The 25,466-nt window shown below is 42.8% G+C and overlaps 5 protein-coding genes across 5 annotated transcripts in view; 4 read left to right on the top strand and 1 right to left on the bottom strand.

Annotated features, from left to right (window-relative positions):
* LOC126562687 (bifunctional methylenetetrahydrofolate dehydrogenase/cyclohydrolase, mitochondrial) overlaps nucleotides 1-25,466 on the top strand; it is a 394,759-nt gene that overhangs the window by 68,337 nt on the left and 300,956 nt on the right. The gene's annotated exons all lie outside the window — the stretch shown is intronic.
* The window catches only part of LOC126563006 (protein DPCD), a 194,031-nt gene that overhangs the window by 95,715 nt on the left and 72,850 nt on the right, over nucleotides 1-25,466 (top strand). The gene's annotated exons all lie outside the window — the stretch shown is intronic.
* LOC126562952 (sperm-associated antigen 7 homolog) lies at nucleotides 6,478-7,414 on the top strand. The gene is made up of 4 exons (XM_050219558.1): nucleotides 6,478-6,556; nucleotides 6,660-6,816; nucleotides 6,884-7,218; nucleotides 7,290-7,414. The coding sequence occupies exons 1-4, from the start codon at nucleotides 6,478-6,480 to the stop codon at nucleotides 7,400-7,402; spliced, it is 684 nt and encodes a 227-aa protein (XP_050075515.1). The 3' UTR covers nucleotides 7,403-7,414.
* Nucleotides 7,845-10,355, bottom strand: LOC126560696 (serine/threonine-protein kinase PLK4). The gene is made up of 5 exons (XM_050216654.1): nucleotides 10,326-10,355; nucleotides 10,113-10,208; nucleotides 8,849-10,033; nucleotides 8,223-8,775; nucleotides 7,845-8,140 (listed from the first exon to the last, which is right to left on the bottom strand). The coding sequence occupies exons 1-5, from the start codon at nucleotides 10,353-10,355 to the stop codon at nucleotides 7,845-7,847; spliced, it is 2,160 nt and encodes a 719-aa protein (XP_050072611.1).
* Nucleotides 18,748-19,452, top strand: LOC126560695 (uncharacterized). Its single transcript, XM_050216653.1, has 2 exons — nucleotides 18,748-19,071; nucleotides 19,114-19,452. Exons 1-2 carry the CDS (start codon nucleotides 18,748-18,750, stop codon nucleotides 19,450-19,452), a joined length of 663 nt encoding a protein of 220 aa, XP_050072610.1.

The raw sequence follows: 25,466 nt of genomic DNA, 5'->3' as shown, positions 1-25,466 counted from the left end.
TACCATAATGAATCACGTACAATGATGGCCTATAGGCCTTAACGCGCCAAAAGAACAGATCAAGGCTTTAGAGATGACGCGTACCCAGGCCATCGTAAAACTCCGACACCGATAACAGATCTATTAGGCATCGACATTCTTCTTCTTGGCTTAACATCCTCTAAGGTCATGCCGGCCATCGAAATGGCTTTCTTAACTGCCGATACCAAGGTAGTTGGTTAGTAAATCCTGACTACGGGGGGACGGTTCGCATGGGATTTGAACCTCGGTCCTGCCGTTTGAAGACCGGCTTCGCTGTCGCCTACACCACCGTGCCGCCCCTCATCGACATTATAGAGGTCATTATCATAGCGGACCGCTTACATCTTATAGATCTTGGCATCACGAAAAGATTACTTATTAGTTGACGCGAATGATCACTGGGTAGAAAACGATAATTGCCACGGCAATTGACTCAAATTTTTGAGCTGCTAGAAAAGATTTCATTGCCAATAGAAATCCACCCTAAGCTTCGCTCGGTAAAATATTTACATTGTTGAAAAGCATCGGAATGCGCATCTTTTGTACACTACGCTTCCATAGTTTTTCAGGCCACACATTCGGCGCGGTGAAGTCGTTGAAATTGGTCGCCAACCACTTTATCGTTTTGGAGGCTGTATGGCACGGAGCGGAATCCTGCTGGAACACGTACGGTTTGCCGTTGGCCACTCTCGTGATCCAAGGCTTTACGACGTTGTCCAGCATGGAAATGTACCCGTCCGCGTTCAACCTCAGCCCCTGCTCGAAAAAGTGGGGCGGCATCACGTCCCCTTCCGATGACACGCAGGAAAACACCATCACCGTCTGGGGGAACTTGGTTTGCGGCACCCGTGGCACGTCCGCCGGGCAGTAAGCCAGCCACCGGTTGTTCTGGGTGTTAACCGTGTCGGCGGTTGTCGCGTCCGGCGCGGATCATCATGATGCATGTGATCCGCTTCCACAATGTACTCTTTTTTGGCATTTTTTTATCACGGGATGTTTTCGCTACTTGTTTCGTACACTTTTAGCTGTCGAATGACGTATTGCTTGTTTTCCTATGCCAACTCCATCACGAGATATAAACAAAAATGTAACTGTCAAAATTATCCCGAATGCCCAGAAGAAGTATCCTCTGGAACCGGTAACGGGTAATCGTAGGACCGAAGTGCATCGTTCAACCCGGTCGAATAGTCACTACAAAGTCTTATTTGCCCGTTTGCCTTTTTTACTACAACGACCGGAGCTGCCCATTCTGAATATTGAACCGGTGAAATTATTTCTAATCTTTGAAGCCGGTCTAGCTCACGGTTTATTGCCTCTTTTATGGCATACGCAACGGGTCGTTTGGGTCGAAATACTGGGTTGACGTTATTTTTCGGCGTTAACGTGATGCTAGCCTTCGTACAGAACCCTATGCCTTCGAAGACCCTCGGAAAATTGCGCTTCCATAGTTCGGGTGTAGACCCGGTTCCTTCAATCTGGGAGCAAAAAGTGTCTATATAGGGACTGGCCATAAATCAAATAATTCGACAAGATCGACACCAAGTAGTCTGAGACTAGCAGCTGCATATACACTAATTGACGCTTGTTTGGTCTGACTGCCTACTGCTACGTTGCATTTAAATTCTCCACCTAGCATCAGAGAAGCACCTGAGGCTGTCTTGGCGGCGACGGACGGTGGGACTAACGGTGGGCTGCCAATATATCACCAAGTTCTGCGGTCGATCACGGTGATGTCAGACGCTGTGTCTAACTGAAGACGAACTGGGGTACTATTTATTAAAACCGAAACGTAACGACGTCGCTCCTGTATATTTCGAAGGTTGACCGTCACCACGCGCATCTGAGTATTTCGCCACTTGTAGCGGGTGAAACCTCTCCTTCGGGGTGTGGGCGGCCTGCAGTACCCTTCTTTGTGACCAAACCGATAGCAGGCGCTGCATTTATGTGAGCGATAGCTACATTCACGCATCCAATAGAATTGGCCACATAATTTGCAAGGCGTTTTAGTTTGGTCACTGCTGGATGGATGCTGGCGCTGGGAGCGAAAAGGTTTGCTCGTGTTAACGGCGAAAACGTGATCCTGCACTGGCGTCTCGATCATGCGGCTGTCTTTTCAGGTTCAGTATACGATGGCACTCTCCGGAAAGTTGCTCTAATGACACATCGGTCCGATCTTCAATACGGGTGAGCAATCTAGTCCGCACTTCCACGTCGCTTTTGTCTTTAAGGCCACATACAAACAGGATAAATTTCAATTCTTCTTCTTTCAGCTTTCCTAGCTGAAATTCTACACATGCTCTGTATACGCGGAAAGCATACGTGAGGTAGTCTTCGTTGCGATACTTGTTTATCTGCAAACATTTGAAGCGTTTGCACAGCAAGGATTCTCGGAACGGAATTCTGAAATGTAATTGGAAAGCGTTTCGATTATTTGTTCGAACGGAATTGTATGTGGAACGGCGTTTATCCTGGTTTGTAGGAATTCGTTGATAAGTTGCTGCTGTTGAACCATTTGCTGCTGAAGAAGGTTAACCATTTGTAGCATGGTTGCACTGTCCGCGTTCTGCATTGCGGCTGATGTTGCGTTGTGTTGCGATGGCGCTGAAATTGGATGCGATGTCGCTGGCGCTGTGTGCGATGACACCTGGGCAGAATGTAGCGATGTGGGGAATAAAACCGACGGATTATTTCGCTGCACTCCAATTTTCGCCGCGATCACAATTTTTTTTCCAACATTTTCTTAATTCGATTTGTTTCTTGAAATCTTACACTGAGCCCTCGCTCCTTCACATTGATACGATTGTTCTCACAACATTTCACTGCACATGAACTCGGCATTTTGGAATCTCAATATGTATTTCTTGTTTTATTAAGATATATGAAATATTTTATTAAAAGGGCGTTCGGGATAATTTTGACGATTACATTTTTGTTTTCATTTCGTGATCGAGTTGGCATAGGAAAACAAGCAATACGTCAGCTAAAAGTGTACGGAACAAGCAGCGAAAACATCGCGTGATCCGATCCAGGAAAATCCGGGGATCGGAATTCGGCCGTTGGCACGTGAGATGGGGGTGGCACCATCCACGATGAAAATGGCCCTGAATGACAACCTCCGGTACTTCTCTTACAAGCGCCGAAGAGGTCAGTTGTTGATAGAGAAGGGCCGCGAGCGTCGGTTGGGGAACGCCAAGAAGCTGCTCAACTTGCTAAAGCATCCCTTGGAGCCTGGCACGCTGTGATTTTTCTCTGATGAGACAAACTTCTGCCAGGACCAGAAGGTTACCACCCAGAACAACCGGTGGCTGGCTTACTGCCCGGCGGACGTGCCACGGGTGCCGCAAACCAAGTTCCCCCAGACGGTGATGGTGTTTTCCTGCGTGTCATTGGAAGGGGACGTGATGCCGCCCCACTTTTTCGAGCAGGGGCTGAGGCTGAACGCGGACGGGTACATTTCCATGCTGGACACCGTCGATAAGCCTAGATTTAAATATATTAAATGTAATATAAGCAATTGTTATTTTTTGTGTTCTGTCGCTTGAATAAAATGATGACGGTAATAAAATGGTCACGGTATTTAAAAGAACAAACACAAATAATTTATTACATAGCTACTGTATTACTAAAGAACGAGAACCGCCGTCTTTACGCTACCGGTGCTGGCGATGGAGAGAGCCCTCGGTGATGGTGCGTAAGCAACACCTAAGTGGATACGTCGGGTCCTGTAACACAGCGACAGGACCGAGTAACGGCGTTACGCTTAGTGCCCACGGTGTATAGACCCGCACACAACATTATTCATTATCAATAATATCTAGTATCGATAAATAATATATAGTATTTAATGTAATATTGTTGTAATATGTTGGCTTGGGCACGTGATGAGGATGCCGGACTCATGCACCACCAAGAAGGTGCTGGTCAGCGACCCGTTCGGCATGAGGCGTAGAGGAACACAGCGAGCTCGTTGGCTGGATCAAGTGGAGTCTAACCTGTCGGAGATCGGATGCAGCCGTGCATGGAGGACTGCAGCTCTAAACCGAGTTTCCTGGAAACTGATTGGAGACCTGGCCATATCGACGCGACTTGCTCAATCTTGAGCAGGCCAAGAAGAAGCAGAATGTAATATACTGTTACACAGCCTATTGCTTAAAACCGCTACATTCCAAATAGCCCAATAATCTTAAGCAGCCAAATGTAGCATGCTAAAAATCGCTGCTCTATGTAATACGCATTTTGCAGTAGATAAGCAGCGTCAAAGTTCGTCGTACTTTTAACCGGCTCCTAAGCAGCCTCCGTACGTCAAACTCTAAAAGAAAATTTTTATGCGCATTTAAATTTATAGCAAGACAGAAAAAAACATGTGGTCCTTTTGTCTGACTTGTGGTTTCATGCTTGTGGTTGTGTTGTTATGTAAGTGCAGCTGATGAGCTTGCTTAGGACAGTTTGTTATGAAGTAGGCATGATTTTTAGCTATGGTAGTCTTGTGTGTATGAATGTTTTATTATGTATGTCTGATTTATTGGGAATCGAACTGCAGTTTTCCTGTTTAACAGAGTGCTACTTTGTCAATGATACCTATTTGTCTGTTGTTGGACAGTGTGGAACAAGCACAGAAAAAACTACTCTAGCTCCAAGCAAGAAATACAAAGGATGTGTGGAGTTTTACTTTCTTTTTTATTGGTTTGAGTGTACAATCATTGAGGGGACAATCTTTCTATATATGAGCTGAACGGCCACAATCGGATGAAAGGTGGGGGCGATCAAAATAGGCCCCAGCTTGAAGTAGCAAATATCACACTTCATTAAAATCTGTTCAATTAGCCCTCCTCCCCCTCTCGCAGCCTACAAGGTGCCCATCTACTCAGCTTAACATTGTAATTCGCCACCGAGCAGAGATGGGGGGGACTGGGGTTGGTTAGGAAAATGTTGCAACCATTCAACGAGGCACCTTCGGCTTGGTCTTTTTTACGACGGAACACTTGAAGGTCGCTCATTTCGCTCATGGGTAAACCCGTCACTGATTGTGAATTTTTATGTGTGCTGTTGCATCTGAATATTTGTGGTTAGCACTAGTTGAAGACACGAAAAATTCAGAACATATTGGTCATAACTGATGAATAAAAATAAACATATTTTATTCGTAAGGAACGGCCTGATCGCATGGCTAAATATACATTCTATGTTATGTAATTATTTTCCAACATAATCTATAATTTAGTTTTTATCGGTAAAAATGTTTGACAAACATTTCCTAAGCCGTTTTTCTCCATTGAACAACTACAAAGTTCCGCAAAGTACCATGTGCTGCTTAAAAAGCCTCACAGTTTCATGAAGTACCATGCTTCGTTTGTAAACACGCATCATAGTTCCATCGAGTTCTAGGTGCAAGTAAAAAAGCTTCATAGCTCCATTGAGTTCCAGGTGCAAGTTGAAAAGCTTCATAGTTCCATCGTGTTCCACGCTCTTTTTAACAAGCTTCAAAGTTCAACTGTAGTTCGATTTCTCCCTAAGCAGCCTACAAACAGCCAGATTGTTCGATTAATTTGTTTTTGGCTATTTGGGATACTCCGACCATCGAATGCGACCTAACGTGGATAACTTTTACAGCAAGCAACAAGGCAACAAATGGTAACGAACGATAAGGAAACATGCAAGCAACAATTGAATAAGTTGTTGTACACACTGTATTACTATCTATTAACGCTCAACATTCATCTTAACCATTTTTTTTTTCACCTTTGTGTTTGCGCCCAAAATCGCCTTTGAATAAACGGATCAGTAAAAGCGATAACAAAATAACACACTTAACACTCGTATTTAACAAAAAAATATTGTAGTGTAATCATTTTGCGGTTCATAATGCAGTTATCTATTAACTCTGAACACTCATCTTACCACTTTTTTCCACTTTCCACTTTTACATTTTGGCGCCAAAATCGCCTTTGGATGAGCGTAGATTGTATAAGAGATATAACACACAATTCACTCGATTTTTATACCCCAAACTCAATTTGATTGCGCTACAGCCCACAAATAATTTTAAAAAATAAACTTTCTAGCTTATTTATTTGTTAAAGCATGTATATTATTATTTTTAATTTAGAACAAAACAATCCGTTACGGATTTCAAGTGCCTGGACCAGAAGACTGCTTGACCGAAGTTTGTTTACCTTTCAGTCAAGTAACTGTCAATTTTTTCCCAAGATGGCATACCCAAATACAGCTATTCCGACACCTCCTCTTAACTCACTTTGATATAGAGCGTCAAAATCCATAGGAGGATAAAACCTACACACCAAAAACAAAAAGAAGAAGAAGACATCCCGAAGAGTTTAGGTAAGCTAGGTGTTTTTGTTTGCTTGTAACATTCTTAATAATACTCTGCCTATATAATATTCCCCATTTTGAATATTAACACTGATTAAAGATCCCAAACTCCTAGTACAGGTAAACATGGATCTCTTGGATTCTATATTAGGTTCAATGGATAAACCACCCACAAAAGACAAAAATAAATCGCAGATTTACGAAAGTAAGTTACGCACTACCTCCATACTGTCGACGATATTTCCAAGAGGTCAAATGTTGTGGTGGCCGGTTCATAAACTAAATCATATTATTGTTCGTTTACGCAGAACAAAAGCAGCAGTATGAAACCCAAAAAAATAAACAGCGGGAAGAACTGAATCGCTTTCGATCGTACGTGGAAGAGCGGTTAGGACGTTTTATGAAAGATGATAATCGACATTACATGGAATTTCAGTCGCTGGACCAAGTACATCGATCCATCGTGTATATTGCCCATCATCAAGTGGAAGTTTTCATGCAAAGCTAATGTGTTTGTTTCGTGCAATTTTAGTCACGATATTGCAGAGACGGCCGGACTTTTTGGATTGAGTTTTGGGATGGAAGGAGAACGTTACATAGTGGTGTACAAGAAAGAACATCTACCGTGCGAGGATGAGGTGAACGCTCGAAAGAATGGCGAAGCATGGAACGAAGAAACCGCACAGCAATATGCAGAGCGTGCCAAACAGTTGCGTTTAAAATTACTCGCAGATAAGGATGCGGATGCGAAAGTGGTTGATATCAAACCAAGCTCAAATTATAACAAAAAGTATTTGCAAATTTTTGGAAACGATGCGGCAACGGAATCTGCGCGTAAAACGAAACTCAACAGGACATACGGATATGGTAAAAATAATATTTTTCATTAGTCATATAGGAAAAGCAGAAAGTATTTAACATTACTGTCGATTTTGCAGTCCCCAGCGAAAACAAAAAAGATGTACGCTCGATTGAGCAAACGATGGCAGACATTTCAGCAAAGAAACGGTTCAAAGCCCAACATCATCATCCGGAGCCACCTGTGCTATAATCTACAAAACAATTCAAAGTTCTACGTTGCTCATGTTGCTGTTGAGAGTATCAAGTAACAATAGCAGTAGAAAAATAACGGTAATCTATGTTGTAGCACATCCATCCCCGACGAACTTGCGCATAAACGTTGAAAGTATGTTAAAATAAATTATAATATATTTCTGAAAACGAACCATCTGGTCACGCATGGTGCACCTCTTCAGGAAGAGGAAAAAATATAAAAAAATTAGAATAAAATAATTGATGAATTGGGTTGTGTGCGTAGTTTTGGAATGCAAACGTGAATAGACATTAACATGATAATTTTAAAGTACAATTTTTTAATTATGATAGCAAACAAGAACGTACTCTGTTTTCACTTGCAATATAAATTTATCTTCAGGAATTTGTTTACGTGGATGCAATTCAATTACAATTATTAAACACTGAACAATTCCTTATCATGTAGTTCGTACATTAAGTGAATAAAATCGATACTTGGACATATCTTTCTTTGCTGGTGTATTGCTATCAGAGCCGGTTGGACGTCTTCCAATAATGACGGGGAATGTTTTCCCACTGTGCGACACAGTTGAGAGCAGTTTCTCGATCCTCAGACAATGTTCATGCGTTTCTCGGAAATGGTCGAGTTTTGTAATGTCTATCGTCGATATGGATTCCAAGCCACGAAACACCTTGCCATTGGCGTCGATCATTTTGATTTCATCGTTTGTTGAACTTTGTATAATTTTTACGTCTAATTAAAGAGGGGGAGAGGAGAAAAATGATTACATGATCTTATATTTTGGCCAATTCACATAACGGTATGTTTTACTCACCATCATAAAACATAACTTCATAGTCTCGCATGGTCTCCATCAGTTGACACTTGGCTTTGTCACTATAGAGAGTAATTTTTGGTGTTTTTGCTTTGACCATGTTCACGAATCGTGCAGCATACATATATTTTTTCCAATGCTTTTCGGGGATGTCTTCATAGTTGTAAATATGATCCACTCCTCTGGATGGTAAATCTGGCGGTTCGTTTTTAATGGCCGCTCCACGATTACCATCCGGCTGGTACAACATAAATCTTAGTCCGTCGCCTGATATGCGACACACATCTATCACGCGATCCTCTTGATTTCGTCCTCTAGGTTTAAGAAACTCTAGCACGACCTCTCCACCCTCAGCGACAATCGATAAAATGACGTACTTTGTCCGATTACGTGTAGGTAACAATCGCGAAGTATCGAAACGTGCTGGCAATCGAATGTTTGTTTGCGAATGATATTTTAGGACCACGGGAGTATCACTGTTTTTGTTCCTGCTCAAACTATCTTGTTGCATTTGCTTTATGTTACCAGCTGTTGTTGTTTGTAATATATAGCGCTGAAATGTGTAAAAATAGAATATTTAACGATACTAAAGAAACCACAATTGTACCAACAACAACAATACGTACGTTTGTTTCAGGAGCTTTCGATTTCGGAGTGGTGAATACGTGACTATCGAAAAAACTTTGCTTATTTGTTATTGGTGCACCTGTTGCGTTCTCCACTGCATCCTGTGAATATTTGGACGAGCTTAGCAAAAAAGCACTTCCTTCCCGCCCGGCTATGTGTTTAGGGTTAATGTTGTACTTTTCCACCAACTCCATACTGTTAAACTTTTGCAAAAAGGAAATGTGAGGTTCTGCAGGAAATTTATACGATTCAATGCTTCCCATTTCGTGCAGTTGTTGTTTTTCTCGATATCTATAGTCTGATGCTGCGTACTGTTGTTCGTAGTACAGATGTTCATTCGAACGATGATTGCACCTGCTATTGTTTATGGTGGCGCCGGAGGAGTGTACTTGAGATAAATCAGCTTTACTTTCAAAGTTGCTTGAAATTGTGCCCATACCACTGTCTACATTGGATGAAAATTTTTGATTCAAACTGTTGAAAGCATGTACTTTCGAACCCAAATCGTATCGGGACAGAAAGGGATGATTAAGCACTTCCTCTAGCTTGATTCGCTCAGTTGGATTTTTCTTGAGCAGTCGTTCAATAAGATCGCTCACGTCTGGTGAAAGGTGCGCTGGTAAACTATAGTTGGACAGTACTACCCTCGCCAACGTGGATTTCACTCCATCGGTGTCGAATGGAGGCTTTCCAACCAGGAGAGTGTACAGCATACATCCCAAACCCCATACGTCCGCCGGTAAGCCGTGTGATGCACGTGAGGCCACTTCTGGTGATATGTAGTTCGGTGTGCCGCAGAGGGTATGATGTTTTTCATCTGGCTGCATCAATTCCGTTGCAAGTCCAAAGTCAGCAATTTTTATGTTCATGTCTTTCGTGATCAATAAATTTGACAGCGAAATATCACGATGGAGTATTTTTTGCGTATGCAGGTACAGCAATCCATCCACTACTCGCCTCAAGATTAATGCTGCTTCATATTCACTAAAGGGCTTATTTCGTTCACGAAGAAACTGTTGCAATTCACCGTTCTCTGCTAATTCGAGTACCAAAAAGACGTGCTCAAAGTCTTCGAAGAATGTATACAACTCCAAAATAGAAGGATGCTTTAGTTTGGAATGTATCGCTACCTCCTGTCGAACGCGATTAGCCATTCCCGAAGAGTGCATTCGCTGTTTGTTGATCTAAAAAAAACACAACACTCCCAAGCAATGTCAAACTGAGAATGGCCATCACTGGTCAAAATTTCAGGATGATACTTACCATTTTGATCGCAACAAAAGATCCAGTCAAAAGACATCTCGCTCTATATACGCAACCAAAACCTCCCTTTCCCAGAACTTCATATACGGCATAATCCTAGAAATAAGTAGGAATACATATTTAGCATGAAAAAATAACAAACGCAAAACACGAACACATAGGTAGTGCTACTCTACGAATTAGTTTGGTTCGGTAGGTATTCATTCTGCACACCTCAATCTTTTCTCCCAGCTTTCCTAGCATTATGGCAGCGGGTGTGTAAGGTACTATAAGTAAAAACTTTAAGATAAATAAAATGAAATTCACAAACAAACGAAGCAAAACGAAATCAGGAACGCTTGATCGGCTCAGCGACGCGTTTTGTACGTTAATAAATGCACTGTCAATTTGACAGTCGCGCATTTATTTTATACACATTTGACAGTTATTTCAAATTAGGATCAATGTGTATAGAGACCAGGTGATCTCAGGCTGGTGGCAACCAAGTGACTCCCCTATTGCCCAAATTGCCTTAATAACCTGTATCAAGGTTCTTATCAATACAAATTAGCCTAAGTAGTACCTTAGTTGGCGGATATATATCGATTTAGTCAAAAGAGGCAATATCCTTTACAAATCGTGGAAAAAATGTCGGTAAAAGGAAGGTATATACATTATATAAGGTAAAGTCGTCCCCAAGGAATTGACATTTGTCGACTTGGCATATCAATACTGTTGGTATTGAGGATGGTGGTGGCGGTGTTATGGTTTCGGTATTGGCGGTTGGTGTAGGAAGAAAAGCAACTTTTTTTCAGTGGATTGTGTGTTGCTTTTCGTACTGGTACCGTGAAAACGTTTCGTCTTGTAATTTCGAAATGCTTATTACTGTCTCAGTTCACCGATATACGTACGGTATTTTTATTGCAAAGACGGCGCATGATTGTGTAATCAAACAAACATATGGTTATGTTTGTTTGTAGACACTAGACATACTGTCTAGTGCGCGATGGCGAATCAACAAAAGCGCTAAGACTTCACCTTCTATAATGTATATACCTTGTGTAAAAAGGTAAAATCGAGTCCCAAACAAAGATTTGACATTTTAAACATGCTAGGGGCCTGTACACACGGTAGGTATGTTTGTTCAATCGGAGGCATGTTGTTTGTTTACATTTGGCTCCTGAATTGTGATTGCTCAGGTAAGCAGTGTTTTTCCTTTCCTTAGGTGTAGTTCGTTATGAATATTGTATTGCTTTAATTAATTTAAATTCTAGATAATTGACCAGTACGTTGGTGAAATATTTTGTTTTAAAAAAGCCCGGTTGCGCAGTGATTCTTTGCCGGGCCGGTGCAACTCCCGGTCGGATGATTGTTACCGGTGGTACCGGAGGATGCGTAGGCACTGTTTTATACATCAGTAGGTGCACCGCTGCCAGCGTAAGGAGCTGAATGATGCTCTCTAACACCCGGAATATGTTTTGAACCGCTGCAACTACCTGCCGGATGTTTTCTATCAACATCCGGATGCAGCAGCAGCGGCTTCTTCGTCCAAAGTTTGGCGGATAGCTAACCGTAGCAGACTGAGGAACCTTCCCGTTGAATTGCCAACTCGGAGAACCCCTCGCACGATGTTAGCCATCGGAGGTTGCTGTTGAAAAAGCGGTAAGATTTTTATGTTACATTCAATGGTGAATGGTAAATGGTTTCCTCATGAACTACTCAATGGCGATTGGTTATTCATGCATTTAAATTTTAATGCTAATGCGGCTTTTTTTATTCTCAAGCGATTGATTTTGGATGCGATGCTTTTGGATTTTGCGGTAGTTGGCTGGGTTGCTGCGCATTAACGGATCGACGGCTAGGATGTTTACAGGATAATATCGCATACAGCCGCGTTCGGTCGCATGATAGTCGCGATCAGTGTATCGTCTGCTTGGCTTAACAATCTTATCACGACGAGGGAACGGTCCGGATGGGATTTGTATTCCTCGATTCTATCTAACTTTCATTGCCCAAGTCGCTACATTAAACCGTTGAATGAATACGAACTACAGCTGCTGCGATGATAGCGCATACCACCATCGTACACAGCGAACGTGCCCCATTTTTCGCTAAATTGTTGCATACTGTAAAACGGAAAATGTTATGTGAATGTTATGTTATATGCAACTGTACGTATTTTCGGTAGATTAGAGAACAATAATTATTTAAGGGATAAATCGTAACATAAATATTCTTGCAGCTGTCCGATGTTCGTGCATAGTTGATGAACTTACGTCCAATTTGCTTTGTGACCTGGGTTTTTTGGCTTCGATAAATGCTTATAAATAATTTAATTTTTAGGGTAAACATTGCCGAATTTAATTATGTGTTATTTCTTGTTGTTGTTGTCGAACTTAAGCGTGATTAACATGACACGTCAAAATCTGTCAGTTTATTCGACAAAATGTGCAAAATATAATTTATTATTTAACAATTTTTGATAAAAAAAGTTAGCAAAATTAAAATATAAGTGTTAACAATATTTTAATTAAATACACGTCATAAAAGTAAAGTAAAGTAGAATATTTTAGCGTCTGAAATATTTTACATCCTGTGTACCGCAGTGCATAACACAGAACCATTGTGCCTAAAATATGAGCCAAAACAATGTTTACATTTTGCATTATTTTTTGTTAAACAGATGCACTTAAAAACTGGTTCAGTTACCCTTAACATTTGTTCGCAACCAAACCTACATTTAGGTCTGTTTTTTTAGATTTCGAGTGTGTTCTAAAACAAGTAAATCATACCGCAAACAGACCAAGCAGACCGGCAGGTAATGTCGCTGTGGTTAGGTGAGGTCGTATTTTTCATCGTGACGCGTAAAGACAATTGTGCGACCTGATCTGTTATATTTGATAATATTCAGGAAGAAATTGCTGTGGGCTTTTCTTTACACTTTTTTGTAAGAATATTGAATGAAAAATGGAAGTAATTAAATTTGATTTGAATTTGAACCCCGGGTCTGCCGTTTAAAGACCGGCGCCGCTGTCGCCTAGACCACCGGGCCGCAAGCACTACGTTTGTCAAATGAGAAAAGACAGCACAACTTTGTTGTCAACATTCTGCTTGGGTAAAACGCAAACACACCAAGCAAACCAAGCGCAAAGCACGCTATGAACAGCTGTCGAAGCAATCAGCAGCATCAACAGCAAATTATACGTGAGTTTGACTGATTCTGTGTAAAATTCCTCTAAAAACAAACAGTACAGATTGTTTTTTCCCCCATTTGCAGCTTCGACGATGGAGAATAAAAACAAAAGCTATAAAAAACTGGTAAGTTTCGCTTCGTATTTCAGGGTTGGTAGTGAGAGGGAAGATTGCTCGTTTTAGCTGTTATATGTACGAAGTACGTACAGGCAGACAGGGTCACAATAATGCACATGTATCGAAGATTAGGTTATAGTGTGTGGTGGTGCTCGGTGTATCTATTATATAGTTGAAACTCACATATTAACAGCAGAGCTCACGCGGTTCCGTAGTCAAGTTTATGAATATATACAAAGCCGTTCCCAAATGACAATTGAATAAAAATCATTTTTTTGTTTGCGCTGCTACAGTGAGACAGTCGCGAAACAAAAATTGCCTCATATGAGTTAAGAAACGTATCTGCTTGTTTAGCGTCTGTTTATTCATGGGACCACACCTTTAACGGTTTCAAGGAATGGAATTTTTTGAACTTTTCAATAACTACGTCAGGTCTCGCCTGGATTAATGCATATCTATACATATATTTTTCAAACATAGTTAAATTTATATATTCTTATAACCCTAAGAAAAAAACTTGAATTGATGTATTTGCAGAATGTGAAAAAGTGTCTATCGTTGATAAAAGCTATCCGCGGCAAACCAGTATTGTGGAAAAAATCATCAACAGAATTCAAAAGTAAACGGAAACACGATATCGCCTGGAAGGAAATAGCAGCGCTGGAGGGTTACTCCGTTCAAGAAGCAAAACAGCAATGGCAAGTTCTCCTTAGTTGCTACCGTACATATAAAGCCAAAGTTAGGAAAAGTTTACGAACCGCAACAGGTAAGTAATGATATTGGGTGATATGTTGATTAATCCATACAGTATGAGTATCGGGCGGCCACTGATAGTGAGGCTAGCTTTATACACGACAGGGTCGCAGTTTGAATCCCTTCCGGAACGTTCCCCCCGTAGTTCTGCGGACTTTCCATCCAACTACGGAGTGTAAGCAAGTCTAGAAAGCAATAAAATGGACAACGTATGACCCTAATAAAAGGCCGTAAAAGCCAAGAAGAAGAAAAAACAAAGGTTTTTACTTATATCAAACTATTCTTCTGCTTTAGATGCGACTGAAGTGTACACACCATGCTGGTTTGCGTACAAACCAATGATGTTCCTATCGGAAGAGACGGACGACTGTACGCTAGATTTTGTAAGTAGTTATTGGGGGAAATCGGTGCATTGCTTTTCACCTACTGTTACATCAAAATGAATGTCTACGTTTGAATTTCAGATATCAGAAGCTCGCAGCTTAAGCCCGCTAGACAGAAAATCTCCAGTTCCAGAAACATCGCAAAAACACAAGTACGCAGAAGAAGATGCTACTAGCTGCTCTCACATTGCTATGCCTTTCATCAGCACGGGCTCTGTTTTGTCCGGTGCTGAATCACAGCAAGCCTCTCCGGTCCATAATGTCGAGCCTAGTTTCATCAAAACCGAAGCCACTTTAGTACAGGGACAGACGTCGCTGGATTTGTTCGAGCAAACGTCTGCCGTGGCGAGCCAACACCTGCCGAGGACGTCCGCCGTGATAGGGAATGAAATCGCACGGTGGATCGAAAAATTTGAACCAGAGCAGCAAAATTTAGCCATCGGGAATCTATACATCGCGATGCATCAAATTGAACGGGATTTGGCATCGAATTGAGATACGCTACGAAGGAGGAAAACCGATTGGCAAGCGGCGGCCTCCGGTGTGTACTCATTGGTGGACGGTACGGGTATCCCGGGTACTAGTACGGATCTCCCAGATTTTTGGTCAGTGCCGCCATGTCTGCCTTGTGGACGAGGGTGGTAGGGTCGGCTCGCGCATGTAGCGTGTACCCGAAAATGATAAGGACGTTTACGATTGGTTGGAAATATTAGACAAACACGCGCACAGCGAAGACAAAGGTGGGCAAGTGTACGAGGTACATGCAATGGGCCGATGTTGAAGTAGGAAACTAAAATAGGGAATGGCTGATGTTTCTTGCTGACTACTGTCATAACCCGTGAATTTGGAGAGTATGAAAATAAGCTATGAAATATTAGATACATGTACTGCATAGACGTTGGGTTTCAGTTTATGGATGCTTATAGTTTATGGATAAAATGAACAAAACAGATAGAAGTATGGAACTGTATACAGTACTCTTTTATTAAAAAATATATTTAAACTTTACAGAGTTTTTGTCGTACTCTTTAAGAAATCTTTGAATATAATTTATTAGAACTTGCCTGCATGACATTAGGACATGCTAATAATAAAGAATTATTTATCCTTTTCTATACAAGTTGGAGAGGTCTCTGCCTGCCACTTTTGGCTTTTCTTGACTTCCTTTTGCCCACAGCTAGACGGGAAGAGTGGACGGAATGTATTCGATACCTGGTCCTGACACTTGAGGTCTGGTGCTGTTACCGACCGTCCTTTGCGAAATATTGTGAGTTTATCACGCTTTAATCCTGATGCGACTTAACTAGTTTCGTAACCTTTCGAACGACTGACTGCCTTCATAAAGATTTTTATTTATTTACAATTGAATATGACGGTCCAGTGCCGTATTGTCAACACCACTTGTGTTGAAAAAAAAAAAAATACAACTATATTGATAAGGCATTTCCTCCTTATTCTTTGCCTTATCCCGGGCATACTCGGTTATGGTTGTGGTGATGGTGATGATGATGGTGATGATGATGATGATGATGATGATGATGATGATGTTGATGATGAACATGTATTCGTGGATGATGGTCCGGTTCTATTGCTGTGGCTATTGTAATGATGGTGGTTGGTTGCATCCGAATTCCGGCTATAGTGGTGATGTGGCCGTTCTATTGTTGTCCTTTGTGGATTGGTCTGGACTGCAACAAACAAACAAATATTGTTTAGACAGCACATTTATTTGTCTTCGTACAGTGTTATCCAGTGCAGTCCAGCAATGACATTCCAAGCTCGCTCTATTCAACGTCCAATCAAAGGATGATCGACAAGCTCTATCCCGCAGCAGCGAAAGCGACTTCACTACTCCCGAGACTGAGCCCGCCAAACACCCCGAACCCGACGCCAACGCTGTCAAACTCAATGTGCCAAAACTGGACTGGAGTGGAGAACACTGCACTTTCAACAACGCCTGCCTCCCTTTTACGGCAGTGTTGGAATCACCCTCGAGTGCCGTTGCCCAGTCATCGGATCACCCGTGGCACTACAAAAAATACACTTAAAACATAGACAACACAACATTTCACAAAAAAGGAGTACGAATAAGGATTGGAAGGATACTAGGGATGTGGAATCATAGGACAAGACCGTTGTCTCTGGCGAATCGGTAAATGATCCTCATGTAGGGGAGGTCACTGGTAGCCAACACTTCTCTAATTTCTGTACCCGGTCGTCTGCCGATATTCTCGACTGCGCTCATCAAGGAGGGTCTTGCGGTTTCAAATTCCACGCAGGACCACAGAAGGTGATCCACATCGTGGAATCCGTTACCGCAGCCACATACTTTTGTCTGAGCCAGAGTTATACGCTGTAGATGAGCATTCAACGCAAAATGATTCGACCTCAGTCGAGACATCATCCGTATGAATGCCCGGTCTACAGAGAGCCCATCGAACCAAGGCCGCAGGGACACTTGCGGAGAGATCGAGAAGAGAAAACGCCCGAGTTCATCCGCCTCCCACATGCTCTGCCACCGGGACAGGAAAAGTTGCTGTGGAAAACGAAGGAACTCCTGGGCCAAGATAGGTCGGTCGTAAAAAGCGCCTTCTTGGACGCCTGTTTTGGCCAGTGAGTCTGCCTTTTCATTGCCGGGAATTCCACAATGAGAAGGGACCCAAATTAGCGAGATCTTAAACGCATTTTCGAACATTGAGCCAAGCAGTTCAATGATTTTAATGGTGAGGAAGTCCTGACTCTTAACAGCCTTCGGAGATCTCAGAGCTTCCATAGCACTGAGGCTATCAGTGAAGATGAAGTACTGGTCCGAAGGTCTCGCTGCTATCATCGATAGTGCGTAAAATATTGCGGCTAGCTCTGCGGTGTAGACACTACATGGCTGCCTCAATTTGAAAAATGCTTCGGTGGACTCGCTAAAAACACCGAAGCCAGTGCCCTCCTCAGAGGATGATCCATCAGTGTAGTACTGGCTTATTTGGTCTAAATGACCATACTTGTTCATGAAAATGCCCGGAACTACCCTCGGGCGAAGATCATTCGGTATGGTCTTAATTTCCTCGCGCATCGAGGAATCTGTTATTAAAATGGAACTGTAGTTCTCAGGAAGGGCAGCACGATTTAATGCCTGTGGAGCGCTAGGATGCACTTCCCAACTGACAACTGGTCTAAAAAAATCGCTATAATTTTGGAAAAAATGCTCGAATCTAATCGAAACTGCTCGTTTCATGCTCAAATCTGTCGAAAATATGAATGTATGCGTGTGTGTAACGGTTTTTCAAGCAACCTATGATGACGTATCGTCTTTGTTTACATTTTCCAAGCCGCATGGTGTCTCGATATAGCGGTAAGCTTTAACTTTATTTCTACGTTTGGAATGGTTTATTTTTCTATTATTTCATATTAGTTAGCATTATGTGTGAGAACAAGTGATACCCTGTGATGTGAGTAAAGTGAAATTTGTTTCGTGAGGATTCGTGCATAAATTGGGACCGGCTTCATAATCCTAAGTGGTGACCGGCAGAGGGCATGATTCCCTTTCCCAAGAGGTTCCCTGTATGGCATCCCTATGGTGAAGATTCTCTCTCCAGCGAGGCCTTCCTGGACGATGAGACCCTACTTGTTCCCCGATGTACCCTGGTGCGTGAAGCATCCTTGGTCGGCGAGGCCCTTGGCGGTCGCCACCTCCGCCGGATGATGTTGCTTTAGATGGTGCAGGATGGTGAGCTATGGTGTTGGGTGATGCTGGACAGGAAGGTGCTATCCGAGGTGCTGCTGAGCAAAACAGTTTATCGGTAGGTGAAGGCCGGTATGCTTTTGGTCTGTTCACTAGCATTAAATGAACCCTTTTTTTTGCAGGAAATGCAGCCGTGCCGGGTGATGTTGCATAGGACGATGCTGATTTGATGGTGCAATTTTGATGGTTATGGTTTGATGGATGGTGCAGGATGGTGGGCTATGCTGTTGGGTGATGCTGAATGGGAAAGTGCTGTTGAGTTAGAAAGTTTAACGGTAGGTGCAGGCCGGTACATTTTCTCGATGTTAACGACCATTGTTTTAATCCTTTTTTTGCAGGAAATGCAACCATGCCTTGATGTTGTAGCTTCGGTTGATGCTGCTTTAAATGGTGCAGGATGGTGTGCTATGGTATTGGGTGACGCTGAACGTTGAGGAACGGTTAAATCAAGGAATGAAACGGTAACGAGGACCGTATGCGGGAAAAACTGCGTAGCGAGATGCTGAAAACGGGTAACCAGCTTCGGCTTGAAATGGGCCTACGGGGTGAGCGCAGGAAACAGGAAAAGGCAACGTTGAAAAGTCAGGCGGAAGAGTTGGACAATGCTGCCCTCAAGGTACACCGTGACCGGGAGGAGGAGATGAAAAAAGCGGAAGTGGTGAACAATCGTGACGAGGCGGAGGAAACGTTCCGAAAGTACGATTCAAACCAGAATCAAATGCTCGAGCTGTTTGAACTGCAAACTCGGATCGTGTTCGACAAGAACCGTGACGGTGCGGTAACGGAAGATGAGGCACGCGTATGTTATGTTGGCCGCGTATCAAACCATTTCTTATGATAGATTCCGGACTGTTCAAAGCACCGGGCGGAAACCATGAAGAGCAGGAGGTGGTTGAAGAAGCGGAACTACAATCGGAAGGGATGTACGATTTGGAGGGTAACGAAGCCAACGATCAAACCGGGCAAGACGGGCAGTACGGGGATGAGGAATATCAGCGCTTCAACGCCCACGAGGAGGATCACGAGGCTTTGGACGAGCACGACGGAAGAAGATGAAGGCGACGATGTTGGCGAGGGAGAGATTGAAGAAGCGGCACGGGAAGCAGCCGTAAAACCGGCAGTAAAGTATGATCCCGTCACGCAGGATCTGATTTACAAGGCGCTTCGATCGCCTTGTTAATCAGATCCGATCAGCGCAACCAGTACATGGAGGCCGATCGGTGCTGCTGAGCTAGAAAGTTTAACGTAGGTGCAGGCCAGCATGCTTTTTGGATGTTCACTAGCCTTGGATGAACCCTTTCTTTTTTTACAGGAAATGCAGTCATGCCGGATGATGTTGCATTGGACGATACTGCTTTGGATGGTACAGGGTGATGGTCTATGGTGTTGGGTGTTGCTGAACGGGAAGGTGCTGCTGAGCACGAAATTTTCACGGTAGGTGCTGGCCGGTATGCTTTTTGGTTGTTGACTAGCTTTGGACTAACTATTTCTTTCTTTGAAACAACGATGCCGGATGGTCCTAATGCTTGTGAAGTATTCGGTGCATTTATTTTTTGCGGCCCTACAATCGTTTTATGAACTATACCGACTCCTGCAGCAACGATGCCGGATTGTTTTGACCTGGCGACCGGTGACGCTATCCTCTTGATGCTGATCTGCGGCAGCCTGGCCTTCAGGGCAAGCAATGTATCATTGCTAGATGCCGATGCTTGCTCGGAAGCTTCTGTTTTGAGTGGCGTTGCCTGAAACATTTTTCCTTTACGGAAGTTCGGGTAAGATAAAATTTAACTTCTAGTACGTACAAAAAGCTTTTAAACAACTTACCGTTTTGTTTTCCGTTTGCAGGAATATTGCCTAAACGTGCTCTAGTGGTTATTTTTCTGAATAAAAAAATTTATGGACACCGTGTTTGTTTTTGTTTTTGTTTTGATTTGTGCCGTCATTAGCCGTTGGCTTTTGACGGCTTTGGTTTGACAGCAAGAAACGAGAAAAACTGCATGATAAAAGGCTTTTCGACTGGTATAATCTTACTTAAACCGAGGCGGTTTAAGGAAGGTTTAAGAATGCTGTTTAAGGAAGAATCCGCTCGAAATCGATAAAAAGTAGCTATAAAATGTCAATAGGGTAGGGTTGTAGGGCAACAAAATCTTCATAAATCTTGAGGATTTTGCTCTTAGAACCTGTCTCTAGAAGCGCTTCAAAATTTTCTATTATCAAGGGATTTGATACTGAACAACGGACTAGAAGGCGAAGCGACAGCATTTCAAAACGTAGTTTGAGCGGCATCACTCCGGTCATCACTTCTAGGGACATGTTGTGTGTAGATTTCATGCTCCCTAGTGCGAGTCTAAGACAGCGGTACTGTAGCCTTTCTAGCTTGAGTATCAACGTATTGGATGCCCAATGGAAGCATATGCTTCCATATTCCAATACGAATAGTACCGTTGTCTTATACAGTCTCAGGACGTCTGATGGATGTGCGCCCCACCAGAATCCTGTGACTGTCCTTAGAAAGTTGATTCTTTTACTGCATTTTTGCACCAGACGGGTGAAGTGAGTACTCCAGTTTAGCCTAGAATTGAACCATACACCAAGGTATCGAAAATTGTCGGTAATTGATATCTTTTCACCATACAGAAAGACATCAATTTTCGGGTCATATAGCCTTTTCTCCCTGTTTTTTCCCGTATCGCTAAAAGGAGAAAAGACTACCATCTCAGTTTTCGTTGCAGAGAACTTGATACCAAGGTTTTCAGACCACTCGGAAAGATTGTCCAGAGTGGTTTGTAAAGCCAGTTGTATTTCGTCGGCGTCTCTGCTTGCAACAGATATAACGCCGTCGTCTGCCAATTGTCTAAGACTGCAGTTTGGCGCTAGACAGGAGTCTATCTCACTAACATAAAAGTTATATAACAGTGGGCTCAAGCAGGACCCTTGTGCTAGTCCATGGAAACTGGTCCGTTTTAACTGCACGTGACCATTGTTGAAATTCATAGCTTTTTCCGACAAAAGGTTGAATAACAAGTTATTCAACTTTGGTCCCAGGCCCGCATTTTCTAACTTTTGACTCAGTTTGTATGGAGAAACTGAGTCAAATGCCCCCTGTATGTCAAGGAAGATAGACCCCATGTTCTGCTTGCGTGCACGGGCAAGCTCTATTTCAGTCACCAAAAGCGCTAAACAGTCATTAGTACCCCTGGCTTTACGAAAACCAAACTGAGTACTTGAGAGAAGGTTGTTGGTTTCCAACCATTCTTCTAACCGTAAAAGAATCATCCTTTCAAGGAGTTTCCACAGACACGAAAGTAATGATATCTGCCGATATGAATCGTGTCTTGATGGCGGTTTGCCAGGCTTCAAAATAGTGACAACTTTCACTTCCCTCCATTCTTGCGGGACGCTGTTGAACTCCAACATATCATTGAAGATTCTTAACAAACGTTTCTTGCCCATGTCGGGAAGATTTTGCAGCAGTTTGCTAATGATCTGATCCAGGCCTGGGGAAGAATTTTTGCTTGAAAGGAGGGCAAGCGATAGTTCAACCATAGTGAACGGTGAGTCCATGATAGGGTCACTGCCAGGCGCATTTTGATGAAAATTCTGCGCAGGAACGAAATCGGGGCAGAGCTTGTGGGCAAATTCATTTAGCCACTCGCCAGAAAAGCTTTCGCTCTCGTTGATGTTGTTACTGTTTCGCATCCTTCTAGCCATCCTCCAAAGCGAATTAAGTGAAGCGGAAGGGTCTAGGTTATTGACGTATCTACGCCAATAGCCCTTTTTCTTCGCCTTCAACAGGTTTTTGCACGATCTCTCCAGTCCTTTATATTTTTCATATAAAGACCTTGAGCCCGTGTCCCGGAATGCTTTAAACGCCTCCCGCTTCTTGTTAAAAGCCGCTTGGCAATCCTTGTCCCACCAAGGAGTGGGAGGTTTTTTGAATGTCCTTGCTTGGTGGGAGCGCCTTGTTTGGGCCTCAAGAGCGCACTTGTTTATAAGTGAAACAAGTTTTTCGTACTCCTGAACTGGAGACAAATCTTCCAAGTCAAGAGAAAGCGAAGCGGCTACTAATTCACCGTATCTCGTCCAGTCGATGTTCCTCGTTAAGTCACATTTAACGGGGATTCCACCTTCTGGACATCCTCCCTTGATGTAGGAAATTTACCTTCATAAAGATGTTAGCATAAGTTTTTCATCACAACCTGATTGTTAAAAAACGAGCGGCTTCTTTTGCCTTTTCAGTGTAGCTGAGCTTTTTCTTTATTACTAAGCTCTTGACATACAATAAAGAGAGCCAAAAAATTAGTCCGCTCTTCGCACGCGCTTATATTAGCTTTCCGATCTTTATCCGCTCGTGATAAGTTTTCGAATGAATCGATCGTTCCCTAACTGATCCCGGGGCAGGATCGTCCTGCCCTTTTCTGTTCCTTCTTATCTCTTCTGTTCTTCTTCGTGCCTCCTAACTGACAGGGCGTTGGGAACCTTATAAAGTTTCCAACATTGTCTCCCCAAGTGTGCCACGGTTGAATAATCTAATCGTCTACAGCCCGTAAACACTTGAAACGTTTAACCCGCCGTAGTGACCCGACCTCTCCTTTATCTTATCTGCGTTTAAAGTTTAATCTACTACAGCCCGTAAACGCTTGAAACGCTTAACCCGCCTTACGTGATGACGCAACCTCTCCTTTCTCTTATCTAAGCTATCAACCGTGGCTTCACTTCCTATACCCTGTCAGTTATCGCGTGTGTAGTCCTGTCAGTTACGTGTCGTGTACTTATGTGTGTTTGTGTGTCACGTTGATGTTTTTTTTTCTTGCTCCGTTGGAACCACGCGGTTTTCTATAAGACTGTAACATCCAAAACTGCTATTTTGTGTGCAGGTCTTACGTACGTTCCGCTTGTGGCTTCAACTGTCGCCTGTCTAACTTGTCCATCCTTGCCAGGGACAACCGATACAATTCGTCTTCTTGGCCAACAATTCCTAGGCAGATTCGTAAGCGTTTCTATTTGTGTGGCGTACCTTAAGTGTAAGTTGAGTGTAATAAAGTGAAGTGTCTTTAATTTATTTGCAATAGTGCGGTTTCATTTTGGCTTCATCAAACTATATGTAACGTTCGACCCAGATGTGATGCTGTGATGCTTCCGAAAATTTGTGAAAGAAAATAAGTTATCACAGCTAAACATGTATATATTGTTGAAAGAAATGATCAGGCGAGTTGAGACAATAATGCCAAACGGTGTGCAACAGTTAACACTGGTATCTGCGCTTTCCAGTTTATCTTAGATATGTTCGGCTTAGAAATCGAAAGCGATTTCGTAAAAAAAAGTGCAATGCTGCAAGCGCTACACTCATGTGTATCGGTGTAACCGTGTTGCCGGTGCTCTCGGTCCATATTCAGTTAACCAATAATCATTAAGTAGGGTCAATATTTCAGCAGTTAAAGCTTTCGTGAACCGGAGCCAAACCGCTTCCATTTCAACGAATCGACAACTGGATGATGTAGTGGAAATTTCTTCGCCAGATCGGTTTGTATCGTTATCTAGGAAAAGTCTTTGACCGCGATGAAGGTTCGTATACTATTTCTATCACTAAGGCCCTCAACAGATGCATCTATTCTTCAACAACACACATCCATCTTCAACAGACACACCAATCAGACATTCAATCAACCATGCTGGGACTGTTAGTGTGGTTTCAGCACGCCTGTTGAACTGTTCTGATCCTTGTTAGTGGTGTAAACATCCTGCTTCAAGCAAAACCGGCTAAATATCTTGGTCAAGCACAATTGTCAAACGTGGATATGTCAAATGTCAAAATGTGGAACAACCTGGTGAAATAAAGGAGAGACGTCACTTCTGTTGGGAAAGCGAATAGTGAAGAACGTGTTTCGGCCTTATGACTTCGGAAATTGAATTTAATTGAACTTTTTACAACTCAGAAGTGGGATTACCAGAGCCTATTAAGTGAACATTTTGAGCGTACAAAGGTGTAGTTTGTAGCCTTCTTCGTGAAGAGAGTGTTAGCCAAAATGTTGACAAAAGATGAAATGCTGTGCGCATTGGAACATGCAGCCATTTCTGTGCCGCTTACTGCTACCATCACACAAATACGTGAGCTTTATAAAACAACGATGGGAACCGCAGAAATTGAAGTGCCAGCTGTTATTGGAAGTGCTAAATTGGAGAATGCAGTCGCTGTACATAGTGATCCGAACAGCGATAATGCTGCAGCCATGTTGTCAGATGAAAACGACGCCGCCACCGCCATGTTGCCCGATGAAAGAGACGCCGCCGCCGCCATTTTGTACAGTGAAAAGAACAGTACGGTTCCACGTGGTTTGAGCTTAGTCCTGAACTCAACAAACGCCATCACCGATGCAAATCACGAAATAGAGTTGCTGAAAAAGAAAATCGAGATTCTTGAGCTGCAACAGAAAATCGCAGCTCTAAAAGCCCCAGCTACTGTTTCTTCGGGGCTACAACCAGCAGTCATCAAATTCGAAGAATTTGTAGATACATTTGGTGGTGACAATAGTGATCACATTGAGCGGTGGTTTAAGGAACTGGAGCGAGTCTTCCTTCCATATAATATGGATGACACGAATAAGTTCCACTGTACACGTCGATTGCTTACTGGAACGGCAGCTAAATTCGCGAAATCACTCGATGTTGCAACCTATCATGAGCTGAAAGATCGTTTGATACAAACTTTCAGCAAAATCAAATCGGTTGAAAGTACGTACAAGCAGCTTAGAGCACGACGACTTGCCCGGAATGAATCCATCATCAGCTATATCCTGGACATGCAGACCTTGGCTTGTGATACACCGATCCCAGAAGAAGAATTGATCAACATCATCATTGATGGAATCGGTGATCCCATCAACACCGCATCAATTCGTTTCGCCGCTAGATCTATGGATGAATTGCAGCAGTTACTCAAACGATATGAACAAATTCGCCCACGTAATATTGCAACGCCGTCATCAACCGGACCTATTAACCAACCAAATAAGGGCGGTAAAGAAGCAGGTGATATCCAGCAAACAAGATGCTACAATTGCTCAAAATATGGTCATTATCAAAGTTCCTGTCCTTCACCACGTCGACCGAACGGATCATGTTTCACGTGCCATGAGATGGGACATGTCAATCGGGACTGTCCACGTCGTGTCTCATCAACTTCAGCAGCTGTTC

The sequence above is a fragment of the Anopheles maculipalpis genome, chromosome 3RL, assembly GCF_943734695.1.
Source record: "Anopheles maculipalpis chromosome 3RL, idAnoMacuDA_375_x, whole genome shotgun sequence".
NCBI lineage: Eukaryota > Metazoa > Arthropoda > Insecta > Diptera > Culicidae > Anopheles > Anopheles maculipalpis.
The sequence above is the reverse complement of the archived record's forward strand: the minus strand, read 5'-3'. Positions and strand labels throughout refer to the sequence as shown.